Source organism: Acromyrmex echinatior, chromosome 16, assembly GCF_024713525.1.
Source record: "Acromyrmex echinatior isolate Ae372 chromosome 16, ASM2471352v2, whole genome shotgun sequence".
Classification (NCBI taxonomy): domain Eukaryota; kingdom Metazoa; phylum Arthropoda; class Insecta; order Hymenoptera; family Formicidae; genus Acromyrmex; species Acromyrmex echinatior.
The window spans coordinates 7,134,501-7,158,399 of record NC_141867.1 but is presented as its reverse complement, the minus strand read 5'-3'; the positions used below and the strand labels follow the sequence as shown (position 1 = coordinate 7,158,399).

General features: G+C 31.4%; 3 protein-coding genes across 6 annotated transcripts; 2 read left to right on the top strand and 1 right to left on the bottom strand.

The window, feature by feature from the left end:
• Positions 1-8: 8 nt before the first annotated feature.
• On the top strand, positions 9-6,426 carry ScsbetaA (Succinyl-coenzyme A synthetase beta subunit, ADP-forming). 2 transcript variants are annotated; one of them, XM_011061076.2, is made up of 7 exons: positions 9-166; positions 2,935-3,194; positions 3,272-3,434; positions 3,512-3,776; positions 3,851-4,155; positions 4,229-4,348; positions 4,438-6,426. In XM_011061076.2, exons 1-7 carry the CDS (start codon positions 101-103, stop codon positions 4,606-4,608), a joined length of 1,350 nt encoding a protein of 449 aa, XP_011059378.2. In that variant the 5' UTR covers positions 9-100; the 3' UTR covers positions 4,609-6,426. The 2 variants fall into 2 exon arrangements, with proteins under 2 accessions (XP_011059378.2, XP_087270848.1); XM_087414722.1 differs by lacking the exon at positions 9-166 and adding an exon at positions 876-2,844.
• A 756-nt stretch (positions 6,427-7,182) lies between these two features.
• Positions 7,183-16,033, top strand: Cand1 (Cullin-associated and neddylation-dissociated 1). Its single transcript, XM_011061075.2, has 17 exons — positions 7,183-7,640; positions 8,746-8,915; positions 9,582-9,795; positions 9,884-10,176; positions 10,249-10,411; positions 10,493-10,766; positions 10,935-11,441; positions 11,520-11,803; positions 11,879-12,010; positions 13,227-13,395; positions 13,477-13,774; positions 13,853-14,051; positions 14,136-14,393; positions 14,708-14,896; positions 14,995-15,238; positions 15,381-15,527; positions 15,701-16,033. Exons 1-17 carry the CDS (start codon positions 7,599-7,601, stop codon positions 15,832-15,834), a joined length of 3,717 nt encoding a protein of 1,238 aa, XP_011059377.1. The 5' UTR covers positions 7,183-7,598; the 3' UTR covers positions 15,835-16,033.
• Positions 16,034-16,179: 146 nt separating this feature from the next.
• On the bottom strand, positions 16,180-23,765 carry LOC147907100 (uncharacterized). Of its 3 annotated transcripts, none has more exons than XM_087414724.1 (3): positions 23,160-23,765; positions 22,846-22,990; positions 16,180-22,687 (listed from the first exon to the last, which is right to left on the bottom strand). In XM_087414724.1, exons 2-3 carry the CDS (start codon positions 22,852-22,854, stop codon positions 21,500-21,502), a joined length of 1,197 nt encoding a protein of 398 aa, XP_087270850.1. In that variant the 5' UTR covers positions 22,855-22,990; positions 23,160-23,765; the 3' UTR covers positions 16,180-21,499. The 3 variants fall into 3 exon arrangements, with proteins under 3 accessions (XP_087270850.1, XP_087270851.1, XP_087270849.1); XM_087414725.1 differs by having other exon boundaries at positions 22,846-22,954; XM_087414723.1 differs by having other exon boundaries at positions 22,846-23,349; positions 23,443-23,765.
• Between the last annotated feature and the right edge of the window lie 134 nt (positions 23,766-23,899).

Sequence of the window (23,899 nt, the reverse complement as noted above, 5' to 3'; positions counted from 1 at the left end):
GGGCAAAGGTGGTAAACTAAAGCTTCTGGCAGTCCACCACACTGAACACTCCCAGTCGTAGACCTCAGTGCCACAGTCCACGGCTGTCGCTCAGGCAAAGATGGCTACCATGTTGTCGCGGGCAATCTCACTCGCGGAAAGTCTTGGTCGATTGAGCAGTCCCAAGGTATGTCAAGCCGATGGGTTTTTTCGCATTCACGTTAATCGCGTGACTTTGGCACGTTCGTACGAACGCGCCGAGTGACCTCGAGATTGATATGGATCAGTTGAAAAGGAAAGAAAAAGAAGGATAAGCGAGTGCGAGCAAGACAGAGCGAAGGTCGCCGATCGCCATATTGGACAGCTGTAGTCTGCTAAATCGAGCGCCAGGGTCGTGAGCGATTTGAAGCCGAGCCCCGAGGATCTCATCTGTAGAATTTCCCCTCCGATAAATCAGTGTGACAGTTACGCAACCAACCGAGGAACTCTCACGTCTTTCCCTCGATGTTCTCATCGTTCGCCTTCGCGTTTCTATCGTTAATTCACTACTCGTTCGCGCGAAGGAATAAGTACTTGTCAAATAGTCACTACGCATCGGCTTCGATGCGACAATTGTCTTTGATAGCTTTTTGTTTCTCATTGAACGAGTCGAATAGAATGACGGTTTCAATTTGAATTGAAATAAAAGAACAATCGATACCCTTTCGTACCCTCCTCCCCCTACCTCGCTCATGATCGATTAAAATCCTCGCTTCTTTCTCGCTGGAATACAAATTTATTTTCGATGAGACATGACCTTGACTTGCAACAATGACGCATGTGTTTTGATTGTTAAAGTCATCGATGAGAAAATTAGCTAGGGATAGGAATTTTCAATTAAATCGATAGTATGTTTTTTTATGTCATGGAATTTTCCCAGCTTCGTTCCCAGCAAATGAGAAAGGATTGAAATGGATTGAATTTTTTTCTATCCGAATGCGTATACAGGGTTGGCCATATTCGACGGAAAGATGTTTTTTTTTTCAATCATGGGAAACGTCGTTACTCGATCTAACATCTCTGTCAAAAGTTACAGTGTTGCCCAGATCTTTCCGTCGAATGTGGCTAACCCTGTATTTTAAATAGCGATTTTTTTGGATTTAATTGTATTCAACTGGATGCAATTGGATTGAAAAACTGCATTTCCTATTCAAAATTTTGAGTTGAACAGTATTCACAATATGTGTTGCACAGAAAAAGTTAATATTATTTTTAGATTGAAAGGCATAGAGATATGCTCCATGCAATTCCTATAAATGAATAAAAACGCATTCAGGATTGAAAAGCATTCATTCGTGAATTAATATTTCTGAAAATTTCAATCCATTTCAATCCATTCTTGTTTGCTGAGTTCTTGTTATGGCGATTTATTTGATCAGAATTTCGATAATATTTTCGTAAATATAAAAGGTGTATCTTCGTAAATTATGAATTAAAATTCCAACGAAAACAGGATTTGCTTGAACATTTATTAAATTTCTATTTTTGTTTATCAATAACGTATGTTGTTTAATCTTTTGAACATTTTTCTTCTAAACAAATTATAGGTCATCTGTGGGTTTTCGAGGTCGCTGATTCTTATGTCAAAATTGAAAAGATTTTTTGTGTTGATTAAAATGATATTTATGATTAAGTTTGTTATTAATTGCCTTAAAGTTGCGATTTACATATAGGTCATTATAGGATCTGTCAAAAATATTTTTTGATTATGTTATTCAAACATAAAAGTTTCAGGTCGCTGAATCTAATATTAAAACTGATAACTTAATTTAAATTGAAAATTGAATATGAAAAATTCTTATACAAATGAATTATTCCAAAAATTTGAACGTTTTTTAAGTATTTTGATTTTTACCATTGGTGACCGAGTATATTGATCATTTTGAATTTATTAACTTTAACATGATATTAATACACCAATAGAGTTAATATTGATGTTTCGATATATACTGAAAATCTGTAGTTCACATTATTCTATAGATTTCAAGTATTGATAGGATATAGCATTGTATTATATGTATTGTATATTGTTGCTTTGATGCAATAAATCTTCTTCAACACGTTGCATCATAATTATAACATGCTAATTGTAAAACAGTCCTTTTTGTAATTTTAATTTCGCAAATTTCTCAAAATTATGACACTATTATTGTTATAGAGGAATTTTCCAAATAGCACATTAGTTAACAAAGCGTTAAAAAAGTGCATATAAGCGCTAAAAAAGCGACTATTTTTTTAGCTTTTTTAATGCTTTGTAAGCACTGTGTACTACTTGGGTTGATAAACGAAATCATGTTTACTCGAACTGAGATTGTTCTTGTACTAAAAAAATTAATTTTTTGTTGAATAATGTAATCAGTTACTTCAAAGTTTTAAATGCAATTGATAGATGCAACAGAAAATAACAAGCGATATTAATTAATATTTTGAGAACATTAGCTGTCTGTTTAGAACTTAATTTAAATTTATTTGTGTTTTCAAAGATTGCTGAAGAATCTGTATTAAAGAATGATAAAGGAATGTCACTTTAAACTGTTATACAATTCACTTTATTGCAGATGAAGTATCATTGCCAAAACGCGTGTAAAAGCTGTATGTAGGTGATGAACATGTGCATAGCTTATCGCCATTCAGCCTTCAAGTATAGATTTATATTTAACTGTTACATGATTTATGACTAACAGACCAATTTGCATATACTTTAATCTATACATGTTATTTTATCTTCTTGATATCAATATGCTGTGTAATTTTTATTTACATTTCTTTCTTCATCCTGATCAATGTGCAAAGTGTATACAAAGTAAACATACATTATTATCAATGGTAATGACGCTAGAGTTAGGAGTATCTACTGCATATGATCCAAAATACAAGAGTTTATCACTGTACTTTTTTGTCACACCCTTTTTTTAGATATTAGCGTGCAATACTAGTTTGATCAAACAACCGGCTAGGAATTTGAATGTTCATGAACACATTAGCTACAGTTTACTCAATGAGGCTGGTGTACCGACACCTAAATTCGGCGTTGCCAAAACTCCTGACGAAGCAGCTAAACTCGCTGCCGATTTGAAAACAAAGGATATCGTCTTGAAGGCCCAAGTCCTCGCAGGTGGCAGAGGAAAAGGACATTTCAAAGGAACAAGCGTTAGCGGAGTGAAGATGTGTGAAACGTAATTTACAGCCCTTTCGATTAGATTAATATGTAAATATGTTGCAAAATACTGTAGTTTATTATCATTGCTTATAGTCCCGAAGAAGCTAAGTCGTTGGCGGGTCAAATGCTTGGCAAACTACTGATTACAAAACAGACTGGCGAAGGTGGCAGAATATGCAACGCCGTGATGGTCACTCAGCGCATGTTTCCCCGTAAAGAGTACTACCTTGCTGTCATGATGGAAAGAGCCTTTGGTGTAAGTTTTTAAAATGATGAAAAGCGTATTTGAAAAATTATTGCATTAAATTTCTAATGAATATTTTTCATTCCCAGGGTCCTGTCATAATAGCTTCCAGTCAAGGTGGGGTGAACATCGAAGAAGTCGCAGCGACAAATCCTAGCGCTATCATGTACGAACCTATCGACATCAATAAGGGAATTACGAAGGAACAGGCAGAACGTATAGTAGTCAAGCTTGGCCTCGATAACGTAAAGGACTACATTTCCAATATAATTATAAATCTTTATAATATGTTTCTCAAGAAGGACGCTCTTCTTTTGGAAGTGAATCCTCTTGCCGAGGACATAAACGGGAATTGTAAATTTCTATCTCTCTTAATATTTTATAAATGTTCGATTTGCACGAATCTTTCTACATATTTTCTTTTATAGACTTTGCTCTAGATTGCAAATGCCGGTTTGACGACAACGCCGAATTCAGGCAAAAGGCACTCTTTAATTTGAGAGACTGGACTCAGGAGGATCCTAAAGAAGTCGAAGCTGCGAAATTCGACTTAAATTACATCGCGCTTGATGGCAACATAGGTTGTATGGTGAATGGAGCTGGTTTAGCCATGGCTACGATGGACATTATAAAATTACACGGTGGCGAGCCGGCTAATTTCCTCGACGTTGGCGGTGGTGCGTCAACTTCGGCGGTAAAGGAAGCATTTAAGATCATCACTTCTGATTCACGAGTGAGTGCACAAAATTATGATTGAGTCTTTATAATTTAATTGAATTTACATGCATTCTTCTTTTTTCTATCAGGTTCATGCTCTCTTAGTTAATATCTTCGGTGGCATCATGAGATGCGACGTTATAGCAGAGGGTATTATCGCCGCGACTAAGGAATTAAGCTTAAAAATTCCCGTCGTTGTAAGATTACAGGTATACGATTTATTTTACAAATAATTATTATGATGATTACAATTGCTTATAGAATTATACAAAGATATTTTTTTTTCTTTACTTTTTAGGGTACTAATGTGGACGAAGCCAAGGCTCTGATCGCGAATGCGGGTTTAAAAATTGTACCAATCGACGATCTCGACGAGGCCGCCCGAGTGGCGGTAAAATTATCGACCATTGTTAAATTAGCTCAATCTGAAAACCTCAGTGTGAACTTCGAAATACCTGCAATTTCATAGGTAACAAAAAAATAATTGATAATATATTACTAAGACTATTTTTGCCGAGAATATGTACTCAATTGTTAAAAGATTTCAGGAATGTCTGAAAGTAATAACTACAGTAATAACTTTATATGCGTAATGTATTCTCGTCAAAGAGTAATATTTTACACAATTTGACTTTTTGCGTAACTTTACAGAAAGGGAAAAAGAATAAAAAGTAGAATAGTTTTGAACAAGTCTGTGACATACAAAAATGATACGACTGAAGATATGATAAAACGAAATAATGTATTGTTTTGTGTGTGTGTGTGTGTGTGTGTGTGTACGCACACATACACATACATGTATATATTTATAGTAATCTTTTTCTTTAATACAGTCGCGAACATTTGTAATACACAGAATTGTACAATATTACTCACGGAAATGTATCAGCGCTTATTCCTACAGCGCAGAGTTCTATGAGATCCAGTATTAAGGAGATTAAGTTATATATATGTAATATATTATCTATTTGCAAATAACCGTTGCCCATGGAAATGTGCTCTAGAATATTCAAAATCATCGACAAGATGTTAGATATTAAAATAGATTATCAACTTTTTGAAACATTAATATAAATATTAGCTTATAATGCGGTGTTAAATTTATTATTTATTATTATACCAATGTTTCGTAAATAACAAATTAAGTAGCAGTAATGTACTAGTAAGTTAGTAATGTACAAATTTACAATTTAATTTTGACAAAACTACTATCTTTTTACGCATGAATAATTGTGCAGTTATAAATAAAAATCAAATATCTTATTGTACATACATATATGAACGGTCTTATTATTAACAATTTCAATAATAAATTGTAATAAAATAAAAAATGATAAAATTAATATTGCATTATGAGCTAATTATCTAAATTTAGTCACGCGAACGTCTAATTGTTGATCTTTAAAAGAATCTCATCGGTATCAAAATTAGTAACGAAGTACATGTTTATTTTGTAAAACCTTTCACAACAGCCATTCATATGAAAAATCGTGAAATGTCGAAAGCAAAAGGCCTGTTTCATAATATGTTAGTGATATATATGTATACATTTAAATTATTTTGCATAACTTTAGTTTTTCATTCCGTCAACAAACATATTATATCATCCGCACATTGCTGTTGTCGAGTTATAATATCAATATAAATTTTTATTTATTGGATAATCATCAAGTAAATCTATATACGTCCATATATTTATTCTGTTATTTAACAAATTGTAATTACAAGATTATCGTTAATACTGCCGTGTAAAGATGTTACGTAATCATAAGAACTTTGGTAATTCTTGTAAATATGAAATACCGCTTGTTTCTTATTGCGAGAGGATAAAACATATTCTTCTTGGTTCTATTGCTAGTGGATGAGCGTGATGACTTTTTTCATATACCTGTTGTATAGGCTGGTTGTATGGAACCTACAGTTTAACGTCGATTCCAAACGATAAAATTTTGTTAGATTACATAGGTCTGTTCTTTTCGACTAAAGTTCTTGTACGGTTCACTTTTCTCTCCATGTTGGAGAGAAAAAGAGAAAAGATGAACGATACAAGAAGTTCAGCTAAAAAGAGCAAGCCTTATGAATATCAGCCTAAGTTGTAATTGATTTAACACATTAAATCCTATTATAATGGCTGCAAAAAGCAGCTTTGTAACTGTTGTAAGATTTTCTGTTAAACGATTGTTAGCGATTTATTTTCAAACATGTTGCTAAACAATAATTCTTTCCAACATATTACATTGTCGTTCTGTAGAAATTAGTGCTAAATATATATATTAAGCAATACGAATTGTAATGTAGTTATTATATCTTTACATACACATTTGATATTACATTATATTATTATAAAAGTATAAAGATGCTTGTGTTAATGTAAAAACAATGCAATATTGAACAAAGTCAATGATTGAGCCAAAGATAGTTGACAAAATTAAATTAATATTCCTATTATTAATAGTAATGGACGCGTTCAAGTTGACAAAGCGACTAACCTACTCGCCAAGCAAATAAACATGATTGGTTGTTACTATAAATTCAACTAATCACATTGGCTGCGTCCAGTGGATTTAACAGTTGAGTGAGCTCACTCACATTTGATTGATCTATATTTTTAGATCTAACGGTATATGCCTATTAGATGCAAGAGCTCACTGAGTGCTCAGTGAGCGTTTGTAATATTGAATGCATCCAAATATACGCTTTCATGGGCGCACGATTTATGACTACATTTAACACGACACCCTTAAGGCTTAAATAGGCACAAGGAACAAGGAATAACGAGCTGTCCAATCAGAACTTTGGTATATAAGTTCGATATTATATCTCAAAGCTCTGATTGGACAATTTGTTATTCCCTGTTTCCTGTGCCTATTGTGTTTAAGCCTTAATTGGGTTGAATAACACGCGTAGTTATGAAACTGGCCAATCACAGTCATTCCATTTTTCTAAGGAACAGCTATGATTGGCCAATTTCATGACTATAGTATATGTTATTAAACCCGATTAAGCGTGCTATGTAACAGAGATCTATGGTATGGTTTATAGTTTATGGCGGCTCCTCTCTTCGTGGTGGCTTTAGGAACACACATGTTCGACACCACCGTCAAAATTTCGGCATATCGAGGATCGCGCTGGAGATGCTGTCGATAGCAGGATCGTAATAAAAAAAAAGAAGGAGAAAGAAAGACAGAGAGAGAAAGAGAGGAAAAAAAGAAAAGAAAACAAAAGTGCCGTTCTTACACTGTCTTACACTTTGGTTGACTCGGTTCCTTCGTCTTTACGCGGGTTTGTCTCCGTGTATACTCGTGTCACCGGGTATTCCGGTTTGTTTTTCCTTTCTTTTTTCGTTGCAAGACACGCGCCACTCGGCACCCCTTCCGGAATTATATCTCGGGGTTGTACGCTCGATCACTGTCGTCGTTGTCGTCCTCATCTAACCGGCTGTGAAAGGACTCTGCAATCATGGCTAGTGTATCCTATCAAATAGCGAATCTACTGGAAAAGGTAATGAACTGCATTGGTAATGTACTGATAACTACATCGAAGAAATGTCCTGTTCATAAAATCTTATTCCACCATGGTATCTCTTTTTTTTTTGCATCATAACCTCGAAGACATCTCTTACCCCCATCAAAGAATGATAGTCGTTAATCTTTACAGGGTCGCGAAACTTTATATTATTCTCAAAATCAATCATATTTTACATTCGATCGAATGTTAAATATATATGTTTTCCTAGAGCAAAATTTTCGAAAAAAGTTAGTCCTTTAAAGTTTAAAATAGTCTATAATTATTAAAAAGATAGGGAAAGTGATATAATACACATGTATGTACTGATCTTGAAATATATTTTTGTTTATATGTTTAGTTCTAATCAAAGTGTAGCTTTTTTTGTTTTTAATAGGCAAAAATTATCTTATCTTTTCATACTTGACAACAGGACAATGATCCTAATATTATGTTAATAAGAAATCAGCAATACAAAATCTGTTTTATAATTGAACTTCTTGCATAATTCATCTTTCCTCCTTTTCTCTCCATGTTAGAGAAAAAAGATAAATAAGAAGAATGAAAAGCTAATAAGAATGTTTATTGTATGCTATATAATACTTACATAAATATAAAAGCATTTTAATCATCCATCAACTGATAAAATATACTATTTTTAGTCAAGTTTCTTTTATTTGAATAGACAATATTATTTTATATTCATTCTAGCTGTAGAACAATAGTCCCAATGTTATGTTAATAAGTAATTATGTATTATAAAATCTTATGATCAGAATGAAGGTATTCTAATTTTTCCATTAATTAATATTACATACAAAAAAACTGAACTTTTGACTGGTTTCATCGGCAACAAATATATTGCACATGTATGGATAGTTCTATATATTTGTTTACATGTAGAACGATCTGTCTCGAAAGCTTATATGTTATCTCTAATTATATTAATTAACTAGATACTAAATGAGTCTTTAATTTTTTGATGCATTATTGTAAATTGATATTTTTAATTTTGCGATTAAATGTATCATGTGTTTTCATTATACTTATTATACTCCTTGTTTCTTGTTTTTGTAATATAGCATTTGTACTCTCTTTGCAGATGACATCCAGTGATAAGGACTTCAGATTTATGGCAACTAATGATTTAATGAGTGAATTGCAGAAGGACAGCATTAAACTGGATGATGATTCTGAGCGCAAAGTTGTAAAAATGCTTCTTAAGTTATTGGAAGACAAAAACGGAGAAGTGCAGAATCTTGCTGTCAAATGGTACATTCCTTTTCTAGATACTTGCTAAAATAATTCTTAATACATTTTTAATATATATATAAAAAGATATAAAATTTTATACATATATATAAAATTCTGTATATCTCTTTCGTACTTCAAAAGTGACATAATCCAAAATAATAAAATAAATTTTTTGAAAAAAGAGAAAACTTTTTCAATTCGACAGAAAATTATTGGATTCATTCAGATAATATTGGCAAAAATAGTAGTGCATTTATAATATGATACAATGACATTTTTGTCATTTTTGTTTTTTCACAACCATTAGAAAATCATCTTTTTTGAATTGATGGTTTTTTTAAAATCATTCTTTCCAAGTTGATTTTAACAATAGTTTAACTTTTAATGAACAATAGTAAAACTTTTAATTGATAGGCTAACATTTATTTAATTAATTCATAGCAATAACTCGAAAATTACAGTTTTTTTTAATCGTATCACTTTCGAAGTAAAGAAGCGATGCATTAATTTTCTATCTTTTATATTTGATTTTTTTATCTAATAACAGCAAGTTATAAATTATTAAATTATTATATGAAATAAGAAAGAAAAGAAAAGATCAAAGCATACAGAATAATACATCTTTATCTTACTTGAAGGGATTCTTTATCTAATTTTACAATTGTAAAATATGTACAATTTTAGTTTGGGCCCGTTAGTCAATAAAGTAAAAGACTACCAGGTGGAAACTATTGTGGATGCTTTATGTACCAATATGGTCTCAGACAAGGAGCAGCTACGCGATATCTCCAGCATTGGTTTGAAGACTGTTATTTCTGAGCTTCCTGTGGGTTCTAGTGCATTAGTTGCAAATGTTTGTAGACGCGTTACAAACAAATTAAGCAGTGCTATTGAAAAGGTAAATGATCTTTGTCTAACTTTTCGCTGTAAAATTTAATATTTGTGATTGATAATATATATGTATGATATATGTAATGTATTTTCAGCAAGAAGATGTATCCGTACAATTAGAAGCTCTCGACATTGTAGCCGACTTATTATCTCGATTTGGCGCTCTGCTAGTCTCGTTTCATCCTACAATTTTGGCTGCGTTGTTACCGCAACTTTCTTCGCCGCGACAAGCGGTCCGTAAACGCACTATAGTAGCGCTGAGTCATCTCTTAACGTCCAGCAACAATTATTTATACAACAAATTGCTGGATCATCTTCTTGAGGGTCTTCAAACTCAAACAGCAAAGAATGTCATACGTACCTATATCCAGTGTATTGCTTCTATCTGGTTAGTAGACGATTGTATATGAATAATTGATGAAGAGATAAATTACCATTGACTTGTCTAAATTTATTGCAGCCGACAGGCAGGTCACAGATTCGGCGAGCAAATAGAACGCGTTATGCCGTTAATCGTTCAGTATAGTAACGAGGATGATGATGAATTGAGAGAGTATTGTTTGCAGGCATTTGAATCTTTTGTTTATAGATGTCCGAAAGAAATTACACCTCATATAAATAAGGTATATAATTTGAAGTCATTTTATGCATTGCATAAGTATTTATATATTTTATATATTATTTAATGGGATCTTCAATTTTAGATTATAGAAATCTGCCTAATGTATATTACATACGATCCAAACTACAATTATGATGATGATGTCAACGATTTTTCTGATGGAGAAGGTGTTGCAATGGAGGTAGAAGAAGATGGAGACGAAGATGCAGAAGATGAATATTCCGACGATGACGATATGAGTTGGAAAGTTCGTAGAGCAGCTGCAAAATGTCTAGAGGCGGTTGTATCCAGCAGAAGAGAGTTATTGTCAGAGCTTTATAAAGGCGTTTCTCCTGCATTAATTGCCAGGTTTAAAGGCAAGTATTGCGTGTATTGGATTCTAAAATTTGTTTAAAGAATAGAGAAGATGTAAAGAAAGTATCTATATTTAATCAAGAAATCTTATTTACCCAGAATTAATGAAATTCATTATAATTTTGTGTTTATTATTCAAATTAATGAAATTCATTATAATATAATTTTAGAAAGAGAAGAAAATGTCAAGTCAGACATTTTCCACGCATATATTGCTTTATTAAGGCAAACAAGGCCAACTACTGGGGTCGCGCTCGATCCTGATGCAATGGAAGACGACGATGGACCCATTTCGTTGTTACAACAACAAGTACCACTAATAGTGAAGGCAGTTCATCGTCAAATGAAGGAAAAGAGCATCAAAACGAGACAGGATTGCTTCTCTTTATTAAAGGAATTAGTGCTCGTTTTGCCTGGAGCTTTAACTAACCATATTCCAGCATTAATCCCCGGTATACAGTATTCCCTGGGAGATAAGAATTCCTCCTCAAATATGAAAATCGATACTTTAGCCTTTGTGCACACACTACTAGTGACGCATCAACCCGAAGCGTTTCACGTTCATATGCCCGTTTTGGCACCTCCGATTATACTAGCCGTAGGAGATCCATTCTACAAGATTGCTGCTGAAGCGTTACTCGTATTACAGCAGCTTGTACAAGTTATCAGACCCCACGGTGAGCCATTTTACAATGCAATTTTTATTTGCGATCACGAATATTAAAATGATATTTATGATGGATTAACGCTTACAGATAAACCATTCTATCGCGGTTTCACCTCGTTGTCAAATGAAATATATCACTGTACCTTAATGAGGCTCAAAACGGCGGATATCGATCAAGAGGTAAAGGAAAGAGCTATCTCCTGTATGGGACAGATCCTTGCACATTTTGGGGATACTCTGTCAGATAAATTACACGTATGCTTGCCCATTTTCCTGGATAGATTGCGCAACGAAATAACAAGGCTTACCACTGTTAAGGCTCTAACTTGCATAGCTGCATCTCCTCTGAGAGTTGATCTAAAACCGATCATGGTAAATGTATAAAATAACAAATATACAATTGAGAAATCATGCACTTTTTTCTTCACAAACTGCTGCATTTTGTAGGAAGAAGCAATACCCATTCTTGGATCTTTCTTAAGGAAAAATCAGCGAGCTTTAAAACTCTCTTCTCTTCCTCTTCTGGATACATTGGTATGCAATTATAGTTCGGCTCTGCATCCGGATTTACTTGATAAGGTAATGAAATATTATTTACCGTATATATTAAATACATATAATATAGTATATACATATATAGTAAATAAATAAATGAATTGAATATATCTTGAAAACTAACGTGGTTATAATATTAAAACATATAAAAAATAAGAGCATAAAAAACCACAGCACAAGTTATAGTTTGTGATATTTAATTATTATTACATTAATTAAAACATTAAACGTTTTGGCCACAATTTGGCCATCTTCAGTAATTCAATAATATTCTTAAAAACGCAGAATTACCTAGTTAACATTAAATTCAACAGTCGGGAGTTGTAATTAAATAAACATGTTCTTTTCTATGTGAAGATGCTTCATACAATAATGTTACAACGCCAGTTGTCATATCAAGAAAAGTGTAGAACAAGAATTTCCAGATTCTAATTTAAATAAAATTGTACATATTAATATCTTCTAGTCGTAATATAAAGAAATAGAATCATTACTTGTTTTACAGCAAAAAAACTAAACGATGAATCTCAAGTACTTCTTTTGCACAATTAGAATTTTGTCGAGACATTATGTATTGCTATTTGTCCCATCATGTACCTTACTATTTATATATCTGAGTCAACAGTTTAGAAAGTTCTAGAATTATTTATTAAAGGAAAGAGAGATTCTTCTCAGGCCAATGTTGGCCTGATGTTTATTTTCCTCTTCTGAAGAACTGTTGACTCAGATATATAAATAGCAGTAAGGTACAAATAGCAACACATAATGTCACGACAAAATTCTAATTGTGCAAAAGAAGTACTTGAGATTCATCGTTTAGTTTTTTTGCTGTAAAACAGGTAATGATTCTATTTCTTTATATTACGATTAGAAGATATTAATATAATATATACAATTTTATTTAAATTAGAATCTGGAAATTCTTGTTCTACACTTTTCTTGATATGACAACTGGCGTTGTAACATTATTGTATGAAGCATCTTCACATAGAAAAGAACATGTTTATTTAATTACAACTCCCGACTGTTGAATTTAATGTCAACTAGATGTAACTCTGCGTGTTTAAGAATATTATTGAATTACTGAAGATGGCCAGATTGTGGCCGAAACGTTTAATGTTTTAATTAATGTAATAATAATTAAATATCACAAACTATAACTTGTGCTATAGTTTTTTATGCTCTTATTTTTTATATGAATTGAATATAATTTTTAAAAATCATTCAATTTTATTTGCAGGTTACTACGGAGTTACCTGCATTACTAAACGAATCAGATCTGCACATTGCACAGTTAACGCTAAATCTTCTCACTACCATAGCAAAGTTACATCCGACTGCTCTGACTAGAGTTTCTGAACATATCTTGCCAGAAATACTCATCCTAGTAAAATCACCACTTCTTCAAGGTAAAGTGCTTCATTTCAATATTAAACAAATTAAAAGTTTCACTAAGCTTATACAACTCGAATTGAATTTTTGTCAAATAGGTGTCGCATTAAATTCAATGCTTGAGTTTTTCCAAGCCTTAGTTCAAGCAAATCTACCAGAACTGGGATACAGAGATCTTCTCTCAATGTTAATCGTCCCAGTTACTTCATCGCTACTTCATAAGCAGGCTTATCACTCATTGGCCAAGTGTGCAGCCGCCCTGACAATCCCATGGCATGACGAAGCACAGTGTATTGTACAACAATTGCTAAAAGATGTTCAGAATCCATCAGACATTCAGAATGTTGCACAACACATATTTGCTTTGTTGGTCATTGGAGAAATAGGAAGACATGTGTAAGAAGATTGTAACTTATTTCTAACAATCTATATTATAAGAAAAAAAGATTTGTCTTCAAAATAATGTTTCCACAGAGATTTAAGTGGAATTAATTCATTAAAACACACGATTTTAAATTCGTTCTCATCCCACTCGGAAGAGGTTAAATCGGCAGCCAGTTACACACTAGGAAATATTGCAATTGGGAATCTTCCTGAATACCTGCCTTTCATTCTTCAGGAGATTGAGGCGCAGCCCAAACGTCAATACTTACTTTTGCATTCATTGAAGGAGGTAACGTTCGTGCAATTATAATCTTTCTAATTTGAGTATTATCAAAATATGAAATCATTTTAAAAATATTATTTCTTTTTGTAGATTATTACAAGTCAATCAGCTAGTCCATCTGGCGTGTCACACTTACAAAATTTCGTGCCTTCAATTTGGATGCTTTTATATAGGCATTGTGAATGCACGGAAGAAGGTACTCGTAATGTCGTAGCCGAATGTCTTGGTAAATTGACATTAATTGATCCAGCGACTTTGTTACCAAGACTGCAAGAATCGCTTAAATCACCATCAGCTCTTATGAGAACAACGACAGTTACAGCGGTTAAATTTACCATTTCTGATCAGGTACTTTACTTTAACATATGTTCCTTTGATATTTGAATTTCCAATTCTTTAAAGAATAAATCACTATCTAGTTTGTTTATTATCTTGGATTTATTTTTGTTTTTTTTTATCTTTTCTTTTTTGTGTTTAAATAATATATTCTTTCACTTGAAATTTTTTCTATTATATGTGAGATTGCAAAACTGAATATTAAACTCAAATCTTTTACTTGATAAACAAGTACTTTATCACCAAACTATCCATCACTGTAATAAATATAATAATCTAATAATCTAATATTTTACATATATCTTTAATATTTTTTATATTCACAGCCACAACCAATCGATACCATGTTAAAGCAATGTATGGGTAATTTCTTGGTTGCTTTGGAAGACCCTGATCTTAATGTACGTAGGGTAGCGTTAGTCGCATTTAATTCTGCTGCACACAACAAACCTATGCTGATAAGGGATCTCTTAGACGTGGTACTGCCACATCTTTATACAGAAACTAAAATCAAGGTTAGTGAGAAGAGGAAATTCATTTTCAATCTGAACCAACGGGATTGTTTATTATTATCGAGACCGTGTTGCAATATAATAAATTTTCCGCCCTACAGAAAGAACTTATCAGAGAAGTCGAGATGGGTCCTTTCAAACATACAGTAGATGACGGATTGGATCTTCGTAAGGCAGCGTTTGAGTGCATGTATACCTTGCTGGATTCGTGTCTCGATAGGCTGGATGTTTTTGAGTTTCTAAATCATGTGGAAAACGGTCTTAGAGATCACTACGATATCAAGATGCTGACTTATCTTATGACTGCGCGACTCGCACAATTGTGTCCGACTGCCGTCTTGCAAAGTGAGTATATTACTCATGATTATTAACAGCATATTAATTATATTAATTTAAAGCTAATTTAATTATAGCTCGAAATAAGGCATTGTGTTAATTTTTTAATATTTTAATATTTTTTTGACTCTGTAACATTTGTTATATATAGGGTTGGAGCGATTAGTCGACCCACTGAAGAGTACTTGTACAATGAAAGTAAAGGCGAATTCGGTAAAACAGGAGTATGAGAAACAAGACGAATTGAAACGTTCTGCACTGAGAGCTGTCGCAGCATTGTTAACTATTCCTGATGCAGGTAAATAGGATTGTTTTAAAGTTGAATTAATTTACATAATATATGTATTAAAAGAATTCATTTAAAATATTGAAAACTGAATAAAAGAATTAAATTATAACTAAAAATTGTTTCAATTAACATATAATGTAAAATTTATAACAGTCATTATAATATGATATTTATATCCATAGATAAAAACCCATCGTTGAGCGAATTTGTCGTACAGATAAAAGCCACGTCAGAACTGATGCCACTCTTCGAAATAATACAAAAGGATTGTACCGGCAGTAACGTTAACGAAGCAAACGCAATGGATCAGAGCTAAGAGTAATCGACTTAATTCTTTTTTGTATTTCGTATAGATGAATATGGGTTAAGCGCGTTCGTGATCATACTCTATCTATAGTTTATTTCTATACATTATTTTTTCATTATTATATCTTCGATTTGAAGGTAGTTTCTAATAAATGTGAGTTAATGTAGCACATCATGTATAAATTTTAAAATAAATTTACCGGCAATAATCATTTTATTATTATATGCATGATTTCCTGCTTTATAGATAAGTCTACATATAATTATCGTAAGAATTTATAAGATAATATCGTTGAAAGAAAGGATTCAATAAAAGATAACGATAAAGATAACATAAAAGAAAAAAAATTAGTGATTTTGAATATTCAAACTTTCACATTTATTTAAAATATAAAAATTACATTTATATCAATATTAATTAATATTACGTTATGTTATGTCATGTATAGACTGCAATCTATATTTAATCCGAATCTATAATGAGTCGGTAGTCTGTAGTCGAAAGCGAATCGGTGATCGAAATCATTGAATAGGTAGAGTTGGTACAATAGCTAATTTCTAAGGCGAACTCGTAGATTCGGACTAATACATATAATATCATATTTTTATTATGATAGCATATTTCATTCGGAGATGACTAATTAATACGCAATCATTGTTAATAAAATAAAATGATTAACAACGCGCACGCTTTTTTGTAGATTGACGTTTCCATAGGCATTTCATTAGTGCACTTATCTTGAAAATTGTTGAAACTTAAATGTGAATTTATAATAATTGGCACTCAAATCATATCATGAGAAACATAACATAAAATAGTTTTATTAATTGAAGTACTCTAAACATCTTTAGACTACGAGCATTGAGTAATGATTTACTGAGTAGTAAATCTCTAAAATACAAAATAAGATCTTTATTTATATTCACATTTCATGAAAAAAATCATCAATCTAAAATATCAATTCATTCCAAAACTCATAGTAGATAATTAAGAGATTATAAACACATAATAGATAATTAAGAGATCATTTACTCGACTAGTTTACATTTTAAATTAAACTTATTTGTTTAAATATAATATGTTCACATAATTCTAATATGTTCGCTTTATTTTTTTATTCTATTTTTGTACTCTTGCTTATCAGATATGGTAAGACGCATGGACACAATGTCGGTATCACATCTCTCTAACGAAAGGGATGAATCATGATGTAAGAATATAATTTTGAGATACATTTTTGATTAGTGACAAATTTTTAATAGCGGCTTTATATTAGCTTAAAAAATTTCTGATCAATTTATGATTGATCACAAATTTCATTACTTTGAATGACTAAACATGACGTTCTTATTAGTCAACCAAGTCTTACATCACGTGGTGAATCACAGAACATCGTTTTTAATAGGAATGCTTGAATTTTATCAACAACTGCATTATCAAGACGATCTGATCTTTTCAAGTCCATATCTATTCTATTCTATTTATTTTAACAAAGATATTCAACTATTGTTCTAGAGTATGGAAGTGTAAATGTATTCCGGTGAGATTAATGTAGTAATGAGCTTAGTATAAAACACGCGCAAATTTACAAAAAATCTTCATCCAAATTCAATGACTATTTACATATGTATAATAAATTCAACTTAACTTTAATTTTTCGCAATCAGACTAGTTCGAATAATTACACATCTTTTGTATAAGTTATCACAAAAGCCTGTTAATTTTGCAGAGATTATCCTGCCACTTGAAAATGAGATATGTACAAATATTTTTTAAACTATCAGTCTCAAAATTGATTGAATGGTTCTGGTATGATGCTAATTAGTATGGTGCCAATTAAAATGTCTTAGCATGAGCAACGTCAAATCCTTGGAATCATCAGACAGTCTGCAGTGATTGAGACATGTCTTCACTTGTATAAAAATGATTGATGTTTCCTCGAAGGTAATAATCGTGTTTCTAATGAATTGCCAGAGATGATGCTTCATTGATTTCATGGTCGTCTCTCAGATCCTTTCAAAGTGCAATTAATAGATTGATGAATTTTCATTGCATATTTTCATTGATCAATGTGTCCATAATCTGGTTTTGTTAACGCATTTCAATGGTCTACATATTGGTGCCATGGATTCTTTGGACGATGTAACGCACAACCTATATGCAACATTAATTTCCGAAAGACAGTCAGGAATGTTTTAGTGTTCTAATTGATCTTGATGTGGACAGCTCCAATGCTGAGGACACAAAAACCTTGCGAGTCTAGTAGTATTCTTGGTGATTCTTGGACTTGCATAATGCACTCCATGTGCACTATATAGAGCCTTTTTCCAGAGGCAATGCATAGTCCCATGCAGCAGTTTAATGTTTGCGAAGATATCAAATGCCCTTAGATGTAGGACACTGAATGTAGTACTTATTAGTTAACTTGCCGCAAGGGATCCAGTAATGCTGACGCAACTTGACCAAGTGAACTCCTTTGTGAAGCATTTTCCAGTTACATGCCTTGATGACTATTGAAATGAGATGCCCGAGATAAGATGATAATCTTCTATGTTGAGGTATAAAGGCGTGCCGAATAAAGTAAACATTGCTTAAACCGCGTTGGTGTCCTCAGAATCATGTCGTGATTTGTCATGTGGTGGTATCCATGCAATGTGTCTTGTTCGACGAACAATCCATTATATAGTTGAATATTTAGTGGATAATTTAGACACTTCAATCATTGGCTAACTGTATTTTCATTTACAATAAGACGATAAAGATGAAAAAGCATCGCACTAATTTTTGTTAGAGGTAGAAGCAAACTTTTCCGGCTGATCAGAGCGCTCTTTGTTATTTATGTTAAAATCGTTGTTTTTGAATCTTCTAAACCAATATCTGTAAGTTGTTACAGATAGAGCATGCTCCCCATAAGCTTCCACTAGCAAATGATGACTTTCAGTAGCAGATTTCTTGAGAATAAAACAGAAAAATAATGCTTCTTGCAAATGCTTTTTTTTTTTATATGAAACTCAACATTTTTAATATGATAAAAAATTGTGTTCTTTGCATCCGATCAAATGCTGATTATTAAAGCTTATTGACAGTGCTTTCATATACATCAGCAGTCACTTTCGGCCATGTGAAATAGCACAAAACTCTCCCGGTTAACAGCGAGAACTAGTTCAAGCACCTAGAATAACGCTTCATCAATATGGGCAGACAAGACATTTCCACTATGATGGACAGATTATGCACTATCAATATGTGTCTTTCAACAAGCGACAGAGTGTGACAATGATCATGTCATCTTTGTTTAACATTGGCAAATAACAAAGATGTAATTGTGTCCATTGTTCACACCATATCATTTGTGTCGTCTGTTAGAAGGCACACTGTATCGCTTCGCTCTTAAGATTCGTCTTTAAATGAAACTTCTCATAATGGCATTTGTATAATTAATAAATTTCGCTTTACATAATCTATAGTAAAATTAATCGTTGATTGAATTGTAGTAAATTCGGATTACGCTGAAAATTCTTACATCATATTGGATTAATGCATATTAAAGGCTACTAAATATAAAATATATAAATGCAACAGTATATAGTATAATCAACTTCGATAATAAAATATATTCTGTAATATCATTATTAGATTTTTAATCATTTAACAATATTTACACATGTTCTTATATTTAATTTCATTAATTAATTCGTAACATAACAGTCTTTAGTATGCATTCATCTAGTCCAAGTTACAAAATTTATAACTGATAATCACAGTTTGTTCGAAGTCGTCTAGAATTAATATTTTTAGGCCATTTATACTTAGATAATGTAAGTAAATCGATTAATCACAAACAAACAATAAGGCAATAACAATAGCAAATAAAAAATGTTGCTTAGTGTTTACGTTTTTCTTTATGCTACTAGTCTTAAACGCCGGATTTTTCGCATACGAATGTCAAATACAATTTCAGAAAAAGAGTTTATTGCTTGTTTTCCTGCTGGATTGCTATCTGGAAAAAAATGTTAGTACTGCTAGTATCACAGCCAATACGGTAGCAAAATACTAATCCAACTAGCAATCCAGCAAGAAAACAAACATTGTGTATCGCAAACTTAATTGCTCAGAGAGTGACGCAGTTAGACGCAGCTAGAATCCTATATTTATAAAAGCGCTGATGTTAAGTGTTCTGATTGATCATTGCATCATGTAATTAAGCCATGAACTTACTTGAGAGGTATACGCTCTCAAGTATGCCATAATCTGTAAAAATTGACCAATCATCTTTGAGATTCTTGTCGAATGGGAGAGGAATACTCGACAATTCTTACAAATTATGGCATATGGTTATATAAACACCAATATAAATGCTCCCTTTCTGTATATTAAAAAACAGCTGCGTAACCCCGGATCTATAATAGATTTTTAAGCCTTAAGCTATAAGAAATGGATGATTCACAATTAATTATTCTCCTCACATTTGACTGTAGTTGATTAATTTCTTACGGCTTAAGGCTTAAAAAAAACCTATTGTAGATCCAGACTTATGGATGATTAGTAGATTTCATAAAATCTCTTCGCATTGCTTGCACTTTTTGTACTCGACATTTTCGCTTTCTCTCTTTTCAGGCCAAATAAATATATAATGATACTTTATTATCACAAATTATTAAATTTATATTCATTATTTTCTTTATCATATTTTCTTAAAATTTTCAAAAATATTTTAATTTATAAATTATCTCACTATCTTTTTCCAATACTGTTTGCGGTACAATGATACTTTATTATCACATACAAATTATTAAATTTAATAATTCAATGCTTGAGTTTTTCCAAGCTTTAGTTCAAGCAAATCTACCAGAACTGGGATACAGAGATCTTCTCTCAATGTTAATCTCAGTTACTTCATCGCTACTTCATGAGCAGGCTTATCACTCATTGGCCAAGTATGCAGCCACCCTGACAATCCCATGGCATAACGAAGCACAGTGTATTGTACAACAATTGCTAAAAGATGTTCAGAATCCATCAGAATGTTGCACAACACATATTTGTTTTGTTGGTCATTGGAGAAATAGGAAGACATGTGTAAGAAGATTGTAATTTATTTCTAACAATCTATATTATAAGAAAAAAAGATTTGTCTTCAAAATAATGTTCCCACAGAGATTTAAGTGGAATTAATTCATTAAAACACACGATTTTAAATTCATTCTCATAAAAAAAAAAATCTAAATTTAATAATTTGTATGTGATAATATTGTTGATAGTATCATTGTATCGAAAATATTATTGGAAAAAGATAGTGAGATAATTTATAAATTAAAATATTTTGTTTGATAGAATCTCATAAATCTACCAACATTTGCTGCAAGAAAAACTGCCGAAAATCTTATTAATATACATATGTATATAAGTTGATTTAATCATAAAATTATATACTCCACTTATAATTTAAGAATGAAAATGTCATTTTTCCAATTTTTATAAAATAAAAAGTACATAAAATACATAATATAATTTAAAAATACATTAATTTTAAAATTAAATTAAATACATTAATTTTAAAATTAAATTAAATACATTAATTTTAAAATTAATTATTAATTTTATTAAAAAGTACTTAAAAAAATATTTTAAAAACATTATTATTTATAGGAATTACAAAAAATAATATCATATATTAAAGCGAATGCTTTTCTAAATCTGAAAAAATTTGTTCAGCTTTGGCATTTGAATAAGGAAAAGAAAGAGCTACTTCAACCAATAATTCTAAATTCGGAAAGATCTTTTCCTTATTATAATTTTTACATTCCACTATTTTGCTCCACATTTCGTCAATTTCCAAACAGGCTAATTCTTTTTTCTGTTGTTCGTTGAACATTAATGGTAAAATTCTCCATTCATAAGCTAATTTAATAATATCAATATTATGTTCTACAATCATGGCAATATATGTTAAATCTCTAAATTTAAGTCTACCTTTAGCATAAAGAGCAATTTCTGGTTCTAAAAAAGTTAAATATTCCACGAGAAAATCTCTGTATGGTAAACGTTTTAGCAATTCTTGAGTTACCTCTTTATAAAAACTTAAACCTGTTAATTTTACTTCTTGTCTATCTGGCAAAGATAATGATTTTACAAAATGTTCACATTCTGATCCTAAGTATATATTATCTAAATTTAATATATATTCCTCATTATTCACATCTAAATCATTATACATTGATGTATCAAGAGTCATAAAATTCTGCACTAATTGATGAATTATTCGCCGACTACTTTCAAATAATTTATGTACTAAAATTTTAGACGATTGAAATAAAGCATTGAAGCAATTAAAAAGATTTAATACATATTTTAAAAACAAAAAATACGCTTTAGTTATATTATTATTTAATTGAGATAAAATCAATTCTACAGAATTGTCTTCTACTATTGCAAAATAATTTTGTAGATCTTCCCAATTTTCAACAATTTTAATAACACAGTTTTCTAAAACAATCCATGGGAAGTTTAACTTCTTTTCCAAATTAAATAATTCATAAATGTCATCTAAAAGTACACATCTTTCTACATTATTCAAAGAATAAGTGAAAATTTTGTTCATCAAAATTTCACAAGACACAGGCAAGCTATTTTCACAAGCTTTTCTGATTAAAAATGTGAAAGAATGGCAAATACAATTTAAGGTTACAAGTTTCGGTACTTCTTGTTTTAAATGTTGCATAAAAGAATTGCTTCCAACTATAACTGATGACATAGAATTATAAAAATTATCATATGCCAATCCAACAATATTCCTAATAGGAATTTTTTTTTCTTCTAAAACATTTGAAAATTTCAAATTGTTCATTTCTCTTTGAATCATCTGCGGAATAAGATGTGACTGAATGCATAAATAATTGCATTACAATTTTTTTATTTAAAGGCGAAACATATCGAACAAGAACGATTAATACTGTGTACGGATTATTTATACGATCATTTTTATAAACTTCAAGAATTAAAATTGAAAATTTACTTAACTGTAAACATTGATTCATAATTTCTTTGTCTTCACGTTTTAGAATCATTTCTTCAATATCTTCTGCGCATTTAATTTGACCTGGTAAAAAATCTTGCACAATCCTAGAATCTGTACAGATATCTTTCAATAATAAAATTAATTTATCTGCAACGTGAAAATCGATATCATGTTCAACAAAAAATGATATTAATTTAATTTCGGCTCTCTTAACCTTTTCTTCATGTGACAATTTCATTACATTATCAGTATTATCAGTTTGTTCTTCTACATCTCTATCCATTATTAAAAATAATATAATGACTTTTGTCTTTACCTATTTTGTTGTCGAGCTAGAACACCAGGAATCATCTAAAATCTAAAGTTGAGACAAGTCTAAAGATACCACATTTTAGTTTACAGGAAACTTCTAGAAACATAATGAGAGCCAGTAATTTTAAATCAGAAGCATTCGCGCATGCTTCGCGCATGCGCTGCGATCGATGTATCGATCGATGTATGGAAATCTATATGGACATGAATGATATGAAAATAAAAATAATATCACTTCAATTTTATTAGTACATTCAATAAAATAACATTAATAATACTTTTCATACCCTACATCGTTAACATACGTTGCATTGCATACGAGCTAAATGCGCACAATCAATCACAGCGCTAAAAAAAAACTCCCTACACAGAAGTCACTGTGATTGGCAATGAGCAATTGCTATAATGTGCAAATGAACCACTAACCTCTAACTCCAGTATGTATAGAGCTTACTGTATATCAAAATTGATAGAGAGTGCGTTCTATTTAATATATGTTTTATATTCAATTTTTATTATTGCATAAGAAAAAATTAAATTATTGTAAGTATACACATATGATTAAAAACAAAAAATATGTATAATAATAACAACGTAATGGCAACTTCAAATAACCGCGGCAAAATGGCGGCATCTGACTATCGCTCTTCTGATTTAAACCGTTTTCCAAATTTACTGCCAGCACTGAAAATGCTATAATTTACGTTACGTGCACTATAGATTTTCAGTATGGTAGTCAATTTT